This window comes from Chinchilla lanigera, unplaced genomic scaffold (genome assembly GCF_000276665.1).
Source record: "Chinchilla lanigera isolate Chin_1 unplaced genomic scaffold, ChiLan1.0 scaffold00055, whole genome shotgun sequence".
Lineage (NCBI taxonomy): Eukaryota > Metazoa > Chordata > Mammalia > Rodentia > Chinchillidae > Chinchilla > Chinchilla lanigera.
This window is the reverse complement of record NW_004955456.1, coordinates 8731217-8749800: the sequence shown is the minus strand read 5'-3', so window position 1 is coordinate 8749800 and position 18584 is coordinate 8731217. Positions and strand designations below refer to the sequence as shown.

General features: G+C 42.6%; 1 protein-coding gene across 1 annotated transcript in view; it reads right to left on the bottom strand.

Annotated features, from left to right (window-relative positions):
• Tmem248 (transmembrane protein 248) overlaps positions 1–18584 on the bottom strand; it is a gene marked incomplete in the record, with an annotated part of 32176 nt that overhangs the window by 12749 nt on the left and 843 nt on the right. Inside the window, 1 exon segment of the mRNA XM_013520567.1 lies at positions 1917–2093. Coding sequence (XP_013376021.1) covers positions 1917–2075 — 159 coding nt within the window.

Below are 18584 nucleotides of genomic sequence, written 5' to 3'. Positions count from 1 at the left end.
TTTGTCTGTAACTCACTATCATTTGTCTATTTGTTTTCCTGAGAAACTGTCTTATAGATAACAACATGTAAAACAATAACCATTGATCATTTCCTACCACTTTGTCTGTAATTTGGTAAGCCCCTCCTATTATTATTTTATCCTTCTTTTACTCTTTAAAATTAAAAAAAAAAAATGGACATCTGAGATGAATACACAATTCTCAGATGAAGAAATGCAAACAAAAAACAAATGTACAAAAAAATGTTCAACATCACTGGTCATTTGAGAGATGCAAATTAAAACAATGCTGAGATTCCATCTCACTCCAGGAAGAATGGTTATTATCAAGGAAACTACCAATAACAAATGCTGGCAGGGCTGTGGGGAAAAAGGAACTCTTCTCCACTGTTGGTGGGAGTATAGACTGGTGCAACCACTATGGAACTGTATGCAGATTCCTCAAAAAACTAGGTCTAGAGGTCTCATTTGACCCAGCTATTCCCCTTCTTGCTATCTTCCTGAAAAAATTAAAAGCATCATACCACAGTAATATAAACACATCCATGTTGACAGCAACACAGTTTTTAATAGTTAATTATTGGAAACAACCCAAATGCCCATCAATCAATGAATGGATAAAAATGAGATGGGTTTTTTAATATAATGGAGTACTGCTCAGCCATAAAGAAGGATAAACTTGAGACGTAACTGTATGAATGGACCTCGAGACCACACTCTTAAGTAAAATAAATTGGACACATGTAAATATTGCATTGTCTCTCTGGTATGAGAAACTGAAAGTGTAAATAAGGACCAAAGGTATAACAGATATTGTGAAACTGGAAGAAACTGTTCAACTAGGGAGGGTAGAGGGTAAAAGAGAGGAAAAGAAAAGGAAAAAAGTGAGAAAAGAAGGAAAAAATGGAAACAAAGCTTTGTAGAAAAGGAGCAGAGGAGGGGTTAAAGGGAAAGAGGGGAATGGGAGAAAAAGAGACACCAAGACAAATCAGGTACAGCACAAATTTCCCACGATGAACATAATCAATATGTATATCTGGGGACAGGGAGACAGCCCAGCAGCACAGGTCCTGCCTGGCAAATGCAAGGTCCTGAGTTCAATTCCCGATACAAAAAATATATTTATATGCATATATAAATTGTATGAATAAAATAATAAAGATATATGTATATCTATCTAGCTTAAAGATTAAAATGCTCCAATAACATTTAAATTGCCCAAAATGAAAAAACCAGAAGGCAAAGCTAGGAAAAGGTAATATTTTCCTAGCTTAAAAAATAGAAATATATTTGGAAATAAAATATATGCTTATAAAAAAGTACAGCTAATAAAACTCAATAATAGATGTGAATTTGCAACACCAATGTTCAGCGTTTCTGCCAGGTATGTTGGTGTATGCCTGCTACCCTAGCACTCAGAAGGCTGAGGAAGGCCACCTTAGATACATAATGACATGTTGTCTCAAAAAAAAACTGCAGTTTTCGAAAACAGCAATGAAAAACTTAGTATGAATGTCAAAGAAATGAGTTCTCTAGCTTCTTGCCACAAATTATTTTACAAATATACTCTCCAAAATGCATGTGTTTCCATTGTAATAGATGCACTGGAAATGGTAACATTATTTAAATCAAATAATAACTATCTTCATATTTCCTAATAAAGTAGGTCATAGGGATATGGAAATGCTGAAAATTTTGAATACTGGTGTTTTTCATCAGGAACAAAAAAATCACAACAGAAAAGAAAGAAGAAAAAAGAAAGAAGAAACAAAGAAAGAAAGAAAGAAGAAAAAAAAAAAGAAAAGACAAGACAAGGCATAGACAGACAAAGACAAGACCGATGTATGGAAAACCAAAAAGTGTTTCCCCCTCTACAAGGTCTAGTGGCCCAAGCAGGAAAGCTGGGAGAGACACACCTCTGCCATTTCCGGTGACTTAATCTCCTTGATCTTGAAGAAATAGCCCAGGGTCAGGAAGGCTATGGCCATGGCGCTGACGCTGATCATAAAGACCACCAGAGGTGGCCGACTGCTGATGTACAGCTTCAGGTTCTCCAGGGGGTTGATGCTGAACATTATTCTGATCAGCTCCACCTGCAGGAAATGGAGCAAAAGACTTAGAATAACAGGCCAAATGGGAAGCTAGGATTCTTGCTTTGTTTCTCTGGGTGGTGCTGGCATTTACGGGGGTTACTCATTGTTGAACTGGAGAGCCTCTTATCAATAAATTCATTTCAAGGGGTTGGAGGTATAAACTCAGTAGTTACCTAAGCACATGCTTAGCATGTGCAAGGCCCTGGGTTCTAAATGTTAACTGTCAGCACCTCAAAATGGTTGGCTCTTGAAAGATATGTATTTTTTTAGTTTGAATCTTCTAAATATTTTACAAGTTCTGCTACTTCAACATCATGTAAGAAAATGTTTAAGTAGGTTGCATGTGCAGAAATAAACCGAGGAGGTCCGAATCTCTGGCCCTAAAAAGCGGACCTGTTACAACCTCCTGTCCTGGTCCCTATCCCAGCCCCCTGCGTGCCTGTACCTGCCACAGAGCAGGCCCCCACAAACACTGACCAGGTGTTATTCCTCCCCTGTACAAGCCAGCTGTGCGAGCATCCCAGCAGCCACATCTGGGATGAGGTTGGCAGCAGGGTTTCACGGCGCATGGGACTTTACGCCCCACCCAGCCAACCTTCCCGCCTACACTGTCCTCTACTTTCCCTTCTTCGAACTCAGCCTGGCCACATGGGCCTCAAAGTTAGTTTCTCAAGACGCACGGGGATGATGACAGCGACAGGGACCACACTCCTGGGTAGATCGGTCTGGGTATCTTACCACTGCCACCTTACGACTATCTTCTGTATCATGAACATGGAGCGCCTTTCCATTTACTTAGGCTCCCAGTCACTTCACCAGTAGCTGCTATTTTCAAAGTGTTAGGTTTGCACTCTGCTGTTTATTCCTAAGAATTTGATTCTTACAATTTTTGAACATGACCTATTTGAAGGCTTTCACTTCAGGCTGACTCTTCCTAAAAATTTCTCCAGCTTCCCTCCTCATACCACAGGCATCTGCTCAGCTCCTGGGAGCAGGCCTTCCCGACCACCCACCCATCTCTCAGTGCCCCTCCATTTCCTCCACGCGGCCTAGCATCGGCCAAGAGAAGAACTATTTTCCTGTTTGTCTGCTGTCTGTGCCTCCACCTTTCTGAGTGCCACAACAGCAGAGACTTCTCTTTTTCTTTTCTTTGGTCTTTCTTATTCAATGCACAGCCTCAGCCTCTAGAAGAGAAGCTGGCTCAGTGAGCAAGTACGGTAAGTATGAGCATATGACCAGCATTAACAGAAAGCAGTTTTTAAAAAGTCTGTACCAGCTTTTAAGCTGTAGGACAAAAAGATGCGTGAGCAGTCCCTAAGAACTAGCAGCAACCAGCCAGCTGTGTGTGCCTTTGTCTTTTCCAAGAGCCCTCTGGGGTGGAAAACAGCATTTCTTCCCTGTCGTCAGAGGCGAACTGAGTCCTTAAACCGCAAGCTGCACTCCTGGTGATTACTGACACTGTATCTGAGAATTTAGGAGGAATGACACGTCATATTTATCCTTGTGCTTTTTCACTCACCATTCTGTTCCTGAGTTCTCTCTCTCGGGCTCCATGTTATCTAGTCTGGGGATTTAACTGCCTGACACATGCAACTGCTCCCCCAATGAGGAGTACCACTAGGAGGGCTTCTTCAACTTGACCTGACTCACCAGCCTGCACTGCAAGGAGGCTGGACTGGTTTACTACCTTGCCCTGCCCCACATCCCATGAGCAGGCCTGCCCAATTTCCCAGTAGTAGGGCCACTGCTTGATCTTCTAAAGTATACTGATTCTAAAGTATACAAGACAGATGTGGGACTGGGGATGTAGCTCAGAGGTTGCTTAGCACGCACAAGGCACTGAGCGCAATCTCCAGTAACACACACGCACAAAATGGTATCTGTTATTTTAAATTGCATCTCCACTGAAATCCAGCATCTTTTCACTTTCTATCAGCCATTCATTTTCATTCAAAAATAAACTGCCTGAAAAAAATAATAAATTAAAAAAAAAAATAAACTGCCTGAAAAAAAGATAGATAGATAGATAGACAGACAGACAGACAGACAGACAGACAGATAGCCTGGCCGGGCACAGTCTGGCCATAATCCTAGCTACTCAGCAGGCTGAGGCAGGAAGATCACAAGTCCCAAGCTGGCCTCGGCAACTCAGCGAGATCCTGTCTCAAAATAAAAAATACAAAGGGCTGAGGGTACAGCTCAGAAGTTGAGCACTTGGCTCACATGCATGAGGCCCTAGGCTCAATCCTGAGCATGTCCAAAAAAAAAGTAAAAAGAAAAGAATTCCCTGAGTCCCCCGGTCATTGACTACTAGAATGTTATTCTAATTCTTATTAATGATTAGAAGTTCTTTTTAGATTCTGATACTGAGCCTTTGACCATTTTAGCTTGTGGGTTTTCTTTGATATAGTTTATGATATATCTTACCCTAGGAAAAGGTCTTGATGTTTTTAACAGCTTTATTAAGATATATTTCACATATCATACACTTCAGCCATTCAAAGTATGCACGTTAGTGATTTTTAGTATATTCACAGATTTGAGCTACAATCACCACACGAATGGATTTTAATTTCTGATGGAACAGTTTCATCACCTCATGAGGAAAGGGCAACTCTCCACTTCCCCTGGCTCTAATGCAACCACTGCCAAGCATCAGTACTTCATTCCTGTTTACTGCCAAAAAAACTCCACTGCACAGAATATCTTATTTATACATAAACACAGTGTTTGTCCATGTGTCAGCTGACAGACACTTGGATTTTTGCTTGCCACTGTGAATAACCCTGCTATGGATATGTTTTCATTTCTCATCACTATATACCTACAAGTGGTGCTGCTGGGTCAGATGTAACTCTATGTTCAATTTTTGTTTGGTTTTTTGTTGATATTGTTTTTGACACAGTGTCACTACATAGCTCAGGCTGGCCTCAAACTTACAGCATTCCTCCAGCCTCAGCCTCCTGCATACTGGGATTACAGGTGTGTCTACCACTCCCAGCTTCTATGTTTAATCTTTAGAGGAACTAGCAGACTGCTTCCCAAAGTGGCTTTAGCACTTTGTACTCAGACCAGCAGTGTGTAAGTGTTCCAATTTCCCCACACCCTTTCCAACACTTATAATCTCATTTTGTTTTTGAGACAGGATCTCCTTATATATTCCATGCTGGCCTTCAACTCACTATGTAGTCTACGTTCACCTCAAACTCCTGGAGATCTTCCTCCTGCCTTAGCTTCCCAAGTGCTGGGATCCCGAGGTGTGCACCACCATGCCCAGCCCATGATCTGTTCTTTCTTGTAACAATCATGGCAGGCATGAGTGGCATCTCGCACTCTGACTTGCATTTTCTCAATTACTAGACGATCCTGATTTTAAAATGTAGTTAAACTGATGAACCATTTCCTTTTATGACTGAGCATGTGTGAATTATTCAGGAACACCTTCTCTATTGTTATATTCATGTTCTTCATTATTTTATACAAGTTTTAAAGCTTTACTCTTACAGTCTCTCATCTACTTGTAGTTGATTCAGGAAGTCTAGAACCATGTTTCTAGTTGCATCTTTTTCTATTTGGCGGCCACCCAATACCATTTATTGAACTGCCCGCCCTCCTTCTGTGGACTGGTAACGCCACCCCTCTCCTTCAGCAAGCTGCTTTGCACACAGTGGTCTGATCACAGGTCTTCTCTTCTGTTCTATGGCTGTGTCTGTCTCTGCCCCGCGTCAGTACCACACAATCTTAAACCTTGTTATCAACTACAAGAAATCTACCACTTTATTACTATTCAAAACTGTCCTGGCTATTCTTGGCTTTTCAACCTCCCTTATAAATTTTAGGTTTCAATTATGAAGTTCCTACAACTGGCTGAGATCTAAATGGGAATTGCAGTGGACACTAACTTGAGAAATTAATGATATCTTTATAACACAGTGTTTCTTAAACTTTGAATGTGCTACCTCTCTACACTTCCTTGGGTTTACTTTTTCAAACGTTTGTAAAGCTTTCTCTAGAGGGGCCGCAACTACAGCTCAGCAGTAGGATCCATGCTTACAATGGCCGAAGCCCTGGGTTCCATCCCCAACATCATAAAAGAAAAAAGAAGTAAAAACTTGCTCTAGAAAGGCCTCACACACCTTGTTAGGTAAATTCAAGGACATACTTAATTCTTATAGCTATCACTGATTTGTTTTTTGTCTTTTTCAGACAGGGTTTCACTATGCAGTTCAGGCTGGCCTTGAGCTCACTTTGCAGCCCAGGCTGGTCTCAAACTTGTAACAATCCTCCTGCCTGGAGTGCTGGGATTACAGGCATGCACCACCATGCCAGCACTGATTTCTGTGAGTTAACCCATTTCCTATTGATTTTAGTATATACAAACACAAAAGACTTTCTTTGATCTTGACTCCAGACTTTCTGTGAAATATTTTAAAGTACAGCCCGTTTCTGGCTTCAATTGGATTTTCTGCGTAGACAATCATAATGTTTACAGTAAGCTGTATTTTTTCCTTTCCAACCCTTGTATCATTTTTTTTTCTACTTTTGACTACAACCTTCAGTAAAATAATGAACAGAAGTGGCAATAATAGGACTTCTTGCTTCATTCCTGGCTTTACAGGAAATGCTTTTAACACTCCACTGTTAAATACAGTACATGTCAGGGCTGGGGATATAGCTCAGTGGCATAAGCGCCTGCCTGGCAAGTGCAAGGTCCTGAGTTCAATTCCCTGTACCACAAAAAAAAAGAAACAAATACAGTACATGTCATAGGTTCCTGATGGAATCCCTCAGTAGATTAAGGAAGTAGTCCTATTCCAAGTCTGCAAAGAGACTTTCATTATAAATGTTACTTATTTTCAGGGGAGAAAAGTTGGGGATTGAAACTAAGACCTCTGCATGCTAAGTACCTGCTCTACCACTGTGTTACAGCCCCAGCCAGCTATGACATTTTAACAGATGCTTTATCTGCAGCATCTGAGTGATTTGGTTTTCTCCATGATCTGTTAATTTAAACTGTCTGATTATTTTCAGTTTGACTCTCACTTATATTCTGGGTAATTTTCATGTGATTGTATTTTCTTGTTTCTCACATATGCTAAGCACAGGCTCCACCAGAGGGGTACATCTCTAGCCCAGATCATGATTTACAAAAAAGACACTGCCATTTGCTAAATTCTATTCTGAATTCTCACATCTATCCATACGTGAGATAAAATTACAGGTCACCTATAATATTCTCAGGACAGTGTGTACTCTTCATATATGAAAATTAATTGCATTTGTTCACTGCAATTAATTCTTACAAACAATGTAAGAAGATATACACTTTAATTACGTGGAAACTTGATAGACCTTGGCCAGAAGACTATCTGGATCTGCCAAGTCTTTGGTTTTGTACCTTGGTGCTGTTATCTTCACTACTTACTCATGTTTTTAATGGCTACAAATCTGTTTTTCATTCCCAAAGAGTCAATTTTGATAAGATACATTATTCTAGGAAATTATCCCTTTTACATTGTTTTTTAAGTTTCATGGCAGAGTACTGTGATTTCTTCAAATATTAATTTACTTGTCATTCTTTTGTCAATATGAATGTTTCTCAGTGCCTTACACTAAGCTACCTTCTCAGCCCTTATCCCTCACTCTGAGAAGGGCTTGCTGGGTTCCCAGGCTGGCCTCAAAACCATGATCCTTCCTCCTCCGCCTCCCAAGCAGCTGGGATTACAGACATGTACCATCACACTGAGTTCATTCATTTTCTTTCCCCCACTGGGGATTGAACCCAGGGCCTCTGCACTCAGCTACATTCCCACCCCTTTTTTATTTATTTTAAGACAGGGTCTTACTAAATTGCTAAACTGCCCAGGCTGGACTCAAACATGTCATCTCCTGCCTCAGCTTCAGAGTGTTGGGATTACAGAATGTGTTCCACCATGCCCAGTTCTGCCTGCTCTTTTTAACCAGCCTCACCAGAGCTTTACCGCTCTTTTTTCTAATTTCAACACATACTTTTATTTTTCTTTATTTGGCAGGAGGGAGGGGTGTACTGGGGATCAAACCAGAGCTTCGCACCTACTAGGCAAGTGTTCTAGCACTGCTAGCGCCCGCTCTGCATTTTTATTCTCTTCCTCCAATCTGCCTTTTTCGGATTCACTCAGGCGAGACTTTCTAACTTCATCAGCTGTACTCTCCGCTCACGCTTTCTTTTCTTTAATGTAGGCATTTCAGAATGTGGACTCCCCTATGACTCCTCCTTAGCTGCATTCCTTCCCTTTCCATGTTCATTGATGCAACCCATCAGCGAGCCCTGCAGATCCACCCACTCTGTGCATCTGCTTGCTAAGATGACACAGACTAACCGCACCTGAGACCCCTGTCCAAGCGCCTACAGATATCTACACATCCACGCAGCACAACACATCCCAAAATGGACCCACCTGCTCTTTTCCTATGTGCTCTGTATCAATCCGGAAGCTCAGAAGAGCCTAGCCTTCTGCCTTACTTCCCACTCCCAAGAATTACTTAGTGCTAACCACTCCATTTCTCTGAAACAACATCTCTTATTCCTGCTTCTTATTTTCCATTTCCTTCTGCAGTCCATCATCTTTTTGTGACTACTGCCAACAGTCTCAACTGGTCCACTCCTACCCATCAGAAAGCTCACCCTCCACGTCGCTGTCCAAGTGATTTCCAAGGAATCTAGCCATGCTACTGCTTCAACTTTACAGAGTTCCAATGACTAATGAAGTCTAGACTCCTCAGAATGCTAGTCCACCAATGCCAGGTCTTGCTTGCCTCTCAGCATCCCTTACTCCACTTGCTTTCGATTCCCAGAACGTAACAGAGAAAGTTGTAGCCTAGTTACTTATTAGTAATGGGGACTGAACCCAGGGTCGTTTTGTTTTTTGTTTTGTTTTGTTTTGTTTTGTTTTGTTTTGAGACAGGGTTTTGCTAAGTCACTATGTTACCCAGGATGGGCTTGAACTTGCAATCCTTCTGCCTCAGCCACCCAGAGTACTGGGATGACAGGCTGTGCTACCATGCCTAGCAGCTTCAAGCTTTTCTTTCCACTGGTCCTCAGACGTTCAGGAACTGCATCCCACCATTTCACATCCCTCTGCAAGACTCAGCTCCAGGGCTATTTCCTCTATGAGATGCCTCATGCCCCCCCCTACAGCCCCCACAGGACCAGTGACCACTTTCACTTAATGTGCTTGCTATTCCTGTACAACCTCCTGACAGGACTGGACACCTTGCTGCAGCTGCCTGCAGATGTCTATCTTCCCGACCTAGCTGTATGCCTCTGAAAGGCCCTCTTATCTCTACACGGCAGTGTGTAGACAGAAAACAGGTAGATACGAGGAGAGAGGAGTGAGGAAAGACGGGTGGATGGATACTGAGTTATCATTAGATAGGACCAAATAGTCCCGGTGAGTTACTATAAAACAGGGTGACTACAGATAACAATAATGTACTGCACACTTCAAAAACCAAAAGAAAAGCTTTTGAAAGTTTTTAACATAGGGAAACAATTTTTAAGAAGACAGATGTTTAGCCTGATCTAAGCATGACACAATGTATACATGCATTAAAACATACCATTACCCCACTAATATGTATGGTTTTATGTACTGGTTAAAATTTTTATTTAAAAAATAGTGATGGGGGCTGGGGATTTAGCTCAGCGGCAAAAGCGCCTGCCTGGCAAGCGCAAGGTCGTGAGTTCGGTTCCCGGTACCGGAGAAAAACCAAAAAAAAAATAAATAAATAAATAAAAAATAAAAAATAGTGATGAGAGCTGGTGCTATTACAGCTCAGTGCCTCACATGGGTAAGGCCTTGGATTCCATTCCTAGTGTCATTATCATCATCACCATCATGTAATGGTTTAAAAGTGCAAGTTCATTAAATCAAATGTGCCCAGGCTTAAAATATCATCATTTTGCTGGGTTTGGTGGCACATGCCTATAACCCTAGCACTTGGGAGGCTGAGGCAGGAGGATTACTGTAAATTCGAGGTCAGCCTGGGCTACATAAGCAAATTCAAGGCCAGTCTGAGATATAGTGAGACCTTGTCTCAAAAAACAAAAACCATCACTTGTAAGCTGGGTGCAGTGGTTCATGCCTGATACCTACTACACTAGAGACTGAGGCAGGAACACCACTTGAGCCCTGGAGTACAAGGCCAGTCTGTGCAACACAGCAAGACCCCATGTCAGAAAAACAAAAATCACTTCTAGAATTACCAGTCATTAAAATCATATCACCCCAGAATAAATACCCAAACTAGCAAATATTGTCAACATAAGCCAATTCAATGTAGGAAAACTTCCAGAGTAAGGTAACACTAATCACTAAAAGAGTAAACACATTTTCAAATAAAACACATTAAGAATTAAATTTCACAAACTAAAAATTATTTTCTACCATTCACAATCATTTTCCAGCAGAAAATTCATACAGGATAAATGAATTTACTTCCCCTGTAGTTACAAAAGTTTCTGCAACCGTTGCAATGATAAATGTTACTTTCAATTAAAGAATAAACTATAGTCTGTTGGGGGAAAAGAAAAGAAAAAAAGAGACAAAGCATTCATCCAACCCTTTTCCCCCATATTCATTCCAACTCTACTCAAGCAAGAGTCCTCGTACTCACCAGAATACAGAGAGAAAGGACCAGGGCTGGGAGCTGCCTCGGGAAGTCCGGATATGGAAGGCAGGGACACAAGCCCCAGCAAAAGGCAATGTCCCCAGCACATAAAAGCTTGTGAGTAAAGTCCACGACACAGTAACCAAGAGCTCTGAGGCAGCTCAATGACCGTTAAGCTTCAGACTGGTGGCCTAAGTAAGCAAAAGGCAATGCTGTACTAAGACTTTCGTGAACTCAGATCTCAAGCAGCCCACAAGTTACACCACAGTGACTTAAATGCAGACGGGGGAGGGTTCTGTTACAAAGCTCCTGGAGACCAACCTGGCCAAATATATCAAAAGAGCTAAGCAGGGCATACCAGAAACTCTGCCGTTCTGCTTGGGAGAGCTTAACCGCAAGAAACACCCGCTACTGAAAACAAAGATTTATCTACTAAGATATTTAACTTGGGAGTATTTAAAATTGTAAAAAATGGAAAACTAGATATCCAACAATATAGCAGGGGACTGGGTAAATAAATATGCTACCTAACCAGGAGGAAAACAATGTAGCCATTAAAAACACTGGATCTGAAATTGCATACAGGTGTCCCCTGTCCCTTGGTATTTGGAGGAGATCAGTTTCAAGACCCCTCCCTTCCTCCCTCTGGATAGCAAAATCTGTAGATGCCCTCGTCCCTTACATAAAATGACGTGGTATTTGCCCATAATCTACACTCATCCTCATATACTTTAAATCATGTCCAGATAATTTATGATACCTAAAACAATGTAAATGCTATGGAAACAGTTGTTACACTGTTTTGCTTAAGGAGAAAACGTGTTCTGAATTTACACAGAATGAGACTGTTTCAATTGTTTTAGTCTAAGGTGCTTACCTTTGTACTCCAAAACACCCACATGAGGAAAAAAAGGTCATACTCTCAAATGTTAACACTGCTGGTTATCCTTAGCAGATAAGATTCCACATATCTTTCTTCCTTTTAAAATGTTTGTCGTAAATACACATGTCACCTAAAACCATTTTTTCTTTGGCAGTGTTGGGTGTCAAAACCAGGCCCTCACACACATTCGGCAAGCACTCCACCTCTGAACTACACCTCCCGCTCCTTCTCTAATAATGTTCAACAATAAAATTTATAAATATAATTGTCAATCGTTTCTGCTGATTTAGGAGTCAAAGTAAGGCTTCCTTAAATTTTAATTCCATTCATGTTCTTCACTAGTTGTAGCAATAAACAGGAAAAAACACAACTTAAAAGAATGCTTCCTTCAATCAACCCAGAAAAAAGAAGAGAGAAAGCAGAACCACCCTCCCACCTGCCCTGGGGCTGGGAAAGGTCACCCTTAACTGGCAGTGATCTGCACTTAAAGAGCTCAGAGTGATCTGGGCTTCCTGAGAAGCCAGGCGGGAGATGGCGAGGACACTGTGTGGAGGCTTCTCTCGATGAAGGGCTGCACAGTGCTCCGCAGACACACGTGGGCTCCTCCAGCAGAGGGCACGGGTAAGGGGGACGGAGCCCAGAGGTGCCCAGAATGGCACAAGAGAAGCTCCAAGTGAAAAGGTTGCAGCCAGCTACTGATTCCTGGGCCTCTCTATTCTTTACTAAGTGCACAGGGGAGCCAAGCTCTGCACCACCCCCACCTGGCAAGATCACCCACGGCTTTGGAGATGGCACTCTGGCAGGGGAGAAATCAAATGGTTAGGAAATAACAAGGGTGGGCAAACTGAGACCATGGCTAAATACCACTAATGTAGCTGAAAGGGACTAGGGGGGTGTGGCAGGCTGGCTTGTTGGCAAGCAAGGAAATAAATACAAAGGTACAGCGCAGAAAAGAGCTCAGAAGGGCGGAAGGCCTCCCAAGGGAGCAGGGAAGGCTGCATTTGCAGTCTACAAGGTTTTGTTAGAAAGGAAGTAAATTAACATTCACCATGAAGGAGCATGGGGCCTTTCATGACCTCTCTCCAAAGCACATGTACTTCAAGTACACCACATGACTACTTCTTGGAGTTCTGAACTAGTTTATTCCAGTTCTAAACTACAATCTTTGGGCTGAAGAGGGATCCTCTGCTCCTAGACAATATTTCCTAAATAGGTTCCTATTTTACCTAACTTATTCGCATTGAAGGTGAGCCAAGAACAAAAAGTTCACATGAACAACAAAACCAGCAGCATTCATCTTTTGTTTTATTTTGGTTTTTTTTTTTGTTTTGAGACAGGGTGCTGCTGTGTAGCCCAAGCCAGCCTCGAACTCTAGTGATCTTCCTGCCTCAGTCTCCCAAGTGCTGGGATTACACGCATGCATCACCATGCCAGGTATATTCATCTTAAAGTGCAGACACTACCTTAGGCTAAACAGGAGGTCCTCACAGCTGTCCTATAAACTTATGCCTGAGAGAGCCAGGGTGGCTGGGGTGAGTAACACAAGGAGGGCAGGCCTGCTCCACAGGACACACACTGGTCCTCTGCTGTGGACAGCAGGTAGTCACCCTGATGTGAAGAAAGGTTCATTCTGATAGAAAGTTAAAGAAGGGCTGGAGTTGAAGTTCAGTGATAGAATACTTGCTTCTCATATGCGAGGCCCTGGGTTCCACCCAGGCATCAGTAGTATTTTTCAAATATCCTGCTATGTTTGAGACATTTGTAAGTTGTTAAAGCCAAAGGTTGCAAAGTGAGCCTAATAAAGAACAATGATCCCTGAAGATCACCCACGACCTAGTAGCGGTGAGAACACATGCTGGTTCAAAGAAACCTGTGTCAACCCACACACTCCACCTATAAGTACAAACTATCCTTCTTTCTCCATAACAAAGCAGTGAGTACAGACAGAAGAGATCTTCAAAGAGAAACATGAGAAGCAAGGAAGACAGAGAACACTTCAAGGTCTCTAGTAATTTCTGAGATGCTGAATCAAAGTCTGAGTCCAGTCCTTAACTCACCTTGTGTCTTGGTTACTTTTCTCTCATTGCTGAGACAAAATACCTGGCACCCAGAATTAAGGGAGGAAAGGTTTATTTAGCTCAAGTTTGTGGAGGTTTCGGTCCATTCTCAGCTGGCTCCAAGGCAGAGTGGCACATGGCAGAGGGCAGGGTTCGTGGTGACAGCAAGAGCAACAAGAGCAAAGAGGGAGGAGCGGCAGCAAGCAGCCTCTTTCCCTCAGGTTGTATGCAGGCTCCTCGCTCCAGGGCAGGTGCAGCACTCACACCCATAATCTCAGTACTGGACTATGAATCAATCATAAACTCTAGAAGTCCACCCCATAACTGCATGAGGCTTTGAGGGGACATCCAGACACAAACCATAACACCTTGACAAACCCTCTCCCAGCTTCCAAGATGCCACTCTCCTTATTTCCTTAGTCACTGAGCCATGCCCTCCTCTCACTCTCCTGCAAATGACAGTGATCCCCTCAGTTCTGGCTGGGGTCTCTATTAAAGGGGCACATATTCACTCATGGCTTCACACCAAGGTTATAAAGTGATGTGATAAAAAGACATAGTGAATTTTACAATTTAGGTTTAAGGTTACAGTAAAAGACATATTGCCATGAATTCCCCTCAAATCACTCTCCCTCATTTCAAACACACTTATCCCATCATTCTTGCCACTTTCTGAAGCAGTTCTGGAAGTCCTCCTTCAGGAGTGTCTTCAGGTAACACATTCATAGCTACCTCGATGTCCTCAATCAATTGAAAGCATTATCTTTCATGGTCATTCTGACTTTGGAGAAGAGCCAGAAGTCACATGGTGACAGATCTGGTGAATAAGGTAGATGAGGACACATTGGCATGTTTCTATGAGCCTAACTTCCCACTGGATAGAACTCAACAGCAGCATTCACTATATTTTTAATCATATTTCATAAAGACACTCATGAAAGTGGAGTTCCAGAACAGCTTCAGAAGTGGCAAGAACAACGAGATAAACATGTTCAAAGCCAGGGTGTGTTTTTTGAGGGAAATTCATGGGCATGTGTCTTTTACTGTTTTTTTTTTAAGGTCTGTTGTTGGCATTATTGTTGTTTTGCTTTTAGTTTTTTGGGACAGGTCTCTGTGTAGTCCAGGCTAGTCTTGAACTCACTATGTAGCCCGGGCTGGCCTCAAACTCACAGCAATTCTCTTGCCTCAGCCTCTGAAGTGCTGAGATAACAGTTGTGCACTACCACTCCCTGCTGTAAAATTTATACTTTAAGCACTCACTGAATTTTCTGATCACCCTTATATGTCTCCTCCCTTCCAGCTCTAACACCCGGGAGCGTTAAGGGGAGCTCTCTACTTAGATGACCCACAGACGTCTTGAACCAACACCACCAAAACTTATCTCAAACTACCAAATCAACTCCTCTTCCTGCCGAAAGGCACAGCCATCTACTAGTGACCCTGTACCAGTTGCCAAGTCCTGTGGTCTCCACTGTTCAAAGACTCCTAGAAGCACTCTCTCTGCATGCCCAATGCCCTCCACCGTGCTCCTGTGCACTCAGCTCCAGGATGACTTCTTCCGTAGTCCTCCCAGACTCGCACCGGGAAGGGGCTTAGCAATAATCTCCAGCCTTATTGCCTACTTTTTATAAGAGCAACACAGCTCTAAGAGCCTCACACCTATATACTGTAATGTATGATCTTTGTAACATCTCCATTTTTTAGGTGGGGAAATTAAGGCATAAATCAGTCAGCATATTTGCCCAAGATCCTAATGTTAAGTGATCCTGGATTCAAAACAAGGTGGCCTCCAGAGCCCACTCATTTACCATTAGGCTCTACGGCTGCCTAATAAAGCTGGTGATTTTGAGTAAAGCATCAACTCCATCAAATGAGAGAAAGACTGAAAAGCACAAATAGAATTCTGCAATCAAAACATCAACTGGGAGGCAAATGAAATCCCTTTCACTAGAGTGAGAAACCATATCACAAAGGCTAAAGAGTTAGACAATAACACACTTAATAGCTACTGCTTAAAATATGCCACATACCAGGCACCATGCCAGGTGCTTTACATACATCACATTTTTTAATCTTCTGCACTGCTAGGTAGATATTAATATCCCCATTTTGTTTACTTATTTTGTGTTTTTTGAGACTGTCTCACTCTATAGCCCAGGATGGCCTTGAACTCATAGCAATCCTCCTGCCTCAGTCTCCCAAGTGCTAGGATTACAGGTATGCACCAGCATGCCCAGCTACTATCCCCATTTTAAAGAAGAGGAAATAGAGTCAAAGAGGTTAAGTAATATGTAGATCATCACACTGCAAACAAGTAGCAGAGTTGGATTCTGACCTAACTCATCTGACCCCAAAACAAGCAGGATTCCAGTCAAATGCCAAGCTGAAAAAACAAACCAATTTCACATGCCATAGATATACAATGTGGTATTTTAGTCATTAACTTCAGTAAAAAGAACAAATTTAATTTGTTTGAAGTTTTAAATGTTTTAACTTATTTTTCTTCAAGGGAATTCCTATCTCAGCATTCCTCCAGCAGACCACAAAGCAAGAGTACAATCTTGTTTCTTCTTGTTTCTTAATCTGATACAGTTCCTAGGGCAGAAATTTTACAGTAACTCAAATTTTAAATGATGGAAAGAGAAACTACAAAAAAGAAAACCAAGCTGAAACTCTGTTATTAAACGTGCAGTTTAGGCAACATCAGTACCTTCATAAAGACAAAAAATAAAACCGCCTTGCACAATTAGGTCTGTAAGGTCTGTAACCACTTATTTCCACAATTCATACTCTGGCTGTACTTTCAGTTATAATTAATGAATGTATTGCTCTACTTTCAAAGTCGTGACAAAACCACAGGTCTTCTAATATGGCTCTCCTCTTTTTATTTATTTTTTTTTATTTTTTGGTTTTTTTTCTAGTACCAGAAATCGAACTCATGACCTTGAGCTTGCCAGGCAGGCGCTGTGCCACTAAGCTAAATCCCCACCCGCTGGCTCTCCTCTTTTTAAAAAATACATTCATCATTGTCCCAAAACTAAAATTAATTCTTTGTCTTTCTGGTTTTTTAACTACCTGGGCATCTTAAAAAAAATTAAAACCACTTGTTAAAATGTAAAATAATGTGGGGCTTAACTACCAGATGCTTAGGAAAGTAAGTCACAGGCAACGCCAAGTTTAATGCTGAGGTGCCAGCTGAACTCTCGCTGTAACAGCAACACTCCATGTAAACACTGGGGGATGTCTGAAAAGCAGCACTTGTGACCAAATGCATCAAAATCCGACTGCTAGAAGACAGTGCTTCACAGACTATGTTGTGGAGTCCCAAGATTTACACTTAGGTGTGTCATGACACACAGAAGTGCTACAGATCTCTTGTCAAATTTATTTGATTTCTATCTAAAGAACATAACTTAAGGATTTCCAATTTTACCAAAATAAAATTTACATGAATATACAATTTGCTAAAACTCAACCTTTCCTCCATTTCTTTTTTATTTTAATTGGAATGTCAGAATATAAGAAATGTTAAAACCCTTTTGTGTGGTAATGGGATTACCGACATATCACCCCGACAGACACAACCCCCAGACCTGCCATCCACAGGTTATGTCACACTGTGTTCCCTGTCAGGACCATCTCTCTTCAGCTGCTGCTCTGTAAATGGACGAGATGAAACACTAGGTGGAGGGAGAAGTCAAAGAGAAGCACTGAACAGTAAGGATGGTGCGCTCCTGGTATGTTTAAAGAAAGGCTAAGACTGAAGTCAGAGAGGTCCTCAGACTAATCATAATGTTCCAGAGCAATGACATGGCATCTTGTTTGAATGGCTCCAAGGGTTCTTCAACAATACGGAGTAAAAGAAACAAACAGCATCTCTGTGAAGTAGATGATGTTAAAAACACCCAGGAGACAACTAAAAGGCTTTCACTTATCATTTGTCCAGAGCCATAGCTGCTGGGACCACACCAGAGCCCAGCTCCTACAAACTAAGCACGTGCCCCAAACAACTTGCAGACACCAAACTTCATTCCCCAGTTGTTAACACCAGACATGAATGACAAGCAGTATCCTTTTCACTGACCTTAAAATAAGCCAAGCACTGCTTTATGTCACGGGCTGCTTAACAGAGTAAGACAGACTCATCAAATGAAAAACAATTCTCCAGAACCCAGAAATGCACTGGAAGCCAGAGGGGGTAATAGATGGTTCTGTCGGTTAACATTTAACCTGTGACTAGCTGCCACTGCCGAGACTCCAGGTGCCCAGTCGGGGTACCAACTGGCCCTGGCTTTTTTGTTTCCAGGCTAGTTCTGAACGGCCCCAATCCTCCTCACCTTTCTAGATCCACCTCAGAGGCCCCTTCCTTTACGATTCTCACCACAACAAAATCTTTCTCCATATCCAAATCACAACAAAACCCTAACAGCTGGCCCATTCCTGCGGGAATTCAGTCCTGCCGCCCTTTACAGCCCATTACTCTAAGTTCTTCACGGGCAGAAACTATATGGGGCCCGAGCGCTCTCGCTCGCTCTCTGCTTTACAGAACCGCTGCAGCTAGAGCCCAGGAAGTGTCAGCACTTGGTGACCTTAGTCCCCACACACGCCAGCTCGATTCCGGAGCACCTCATCAGGCGACCCAAGTCTCCGGGCGCCCGTACTACCAAGGCAACGCCGCACCTCCGCACTCCGCAGGAGCGCACCGGGGGTGTGAGGGGCGTGTCAGGCGCACAGCGGGCCTCTGTCCTTCCCGAGGCCCCAGACGGAAGGGCAGGCGAGCAGGCACGCTCCCCTGCTCAGCCCCGGCACGGCGTTCCCACACAATGGCACGCACGGAGCACAGCGATTCACCAGATTCACCGTCGGCGTCCTCGGGCTCCTCGGCTCCGACCCGAAAGCCGC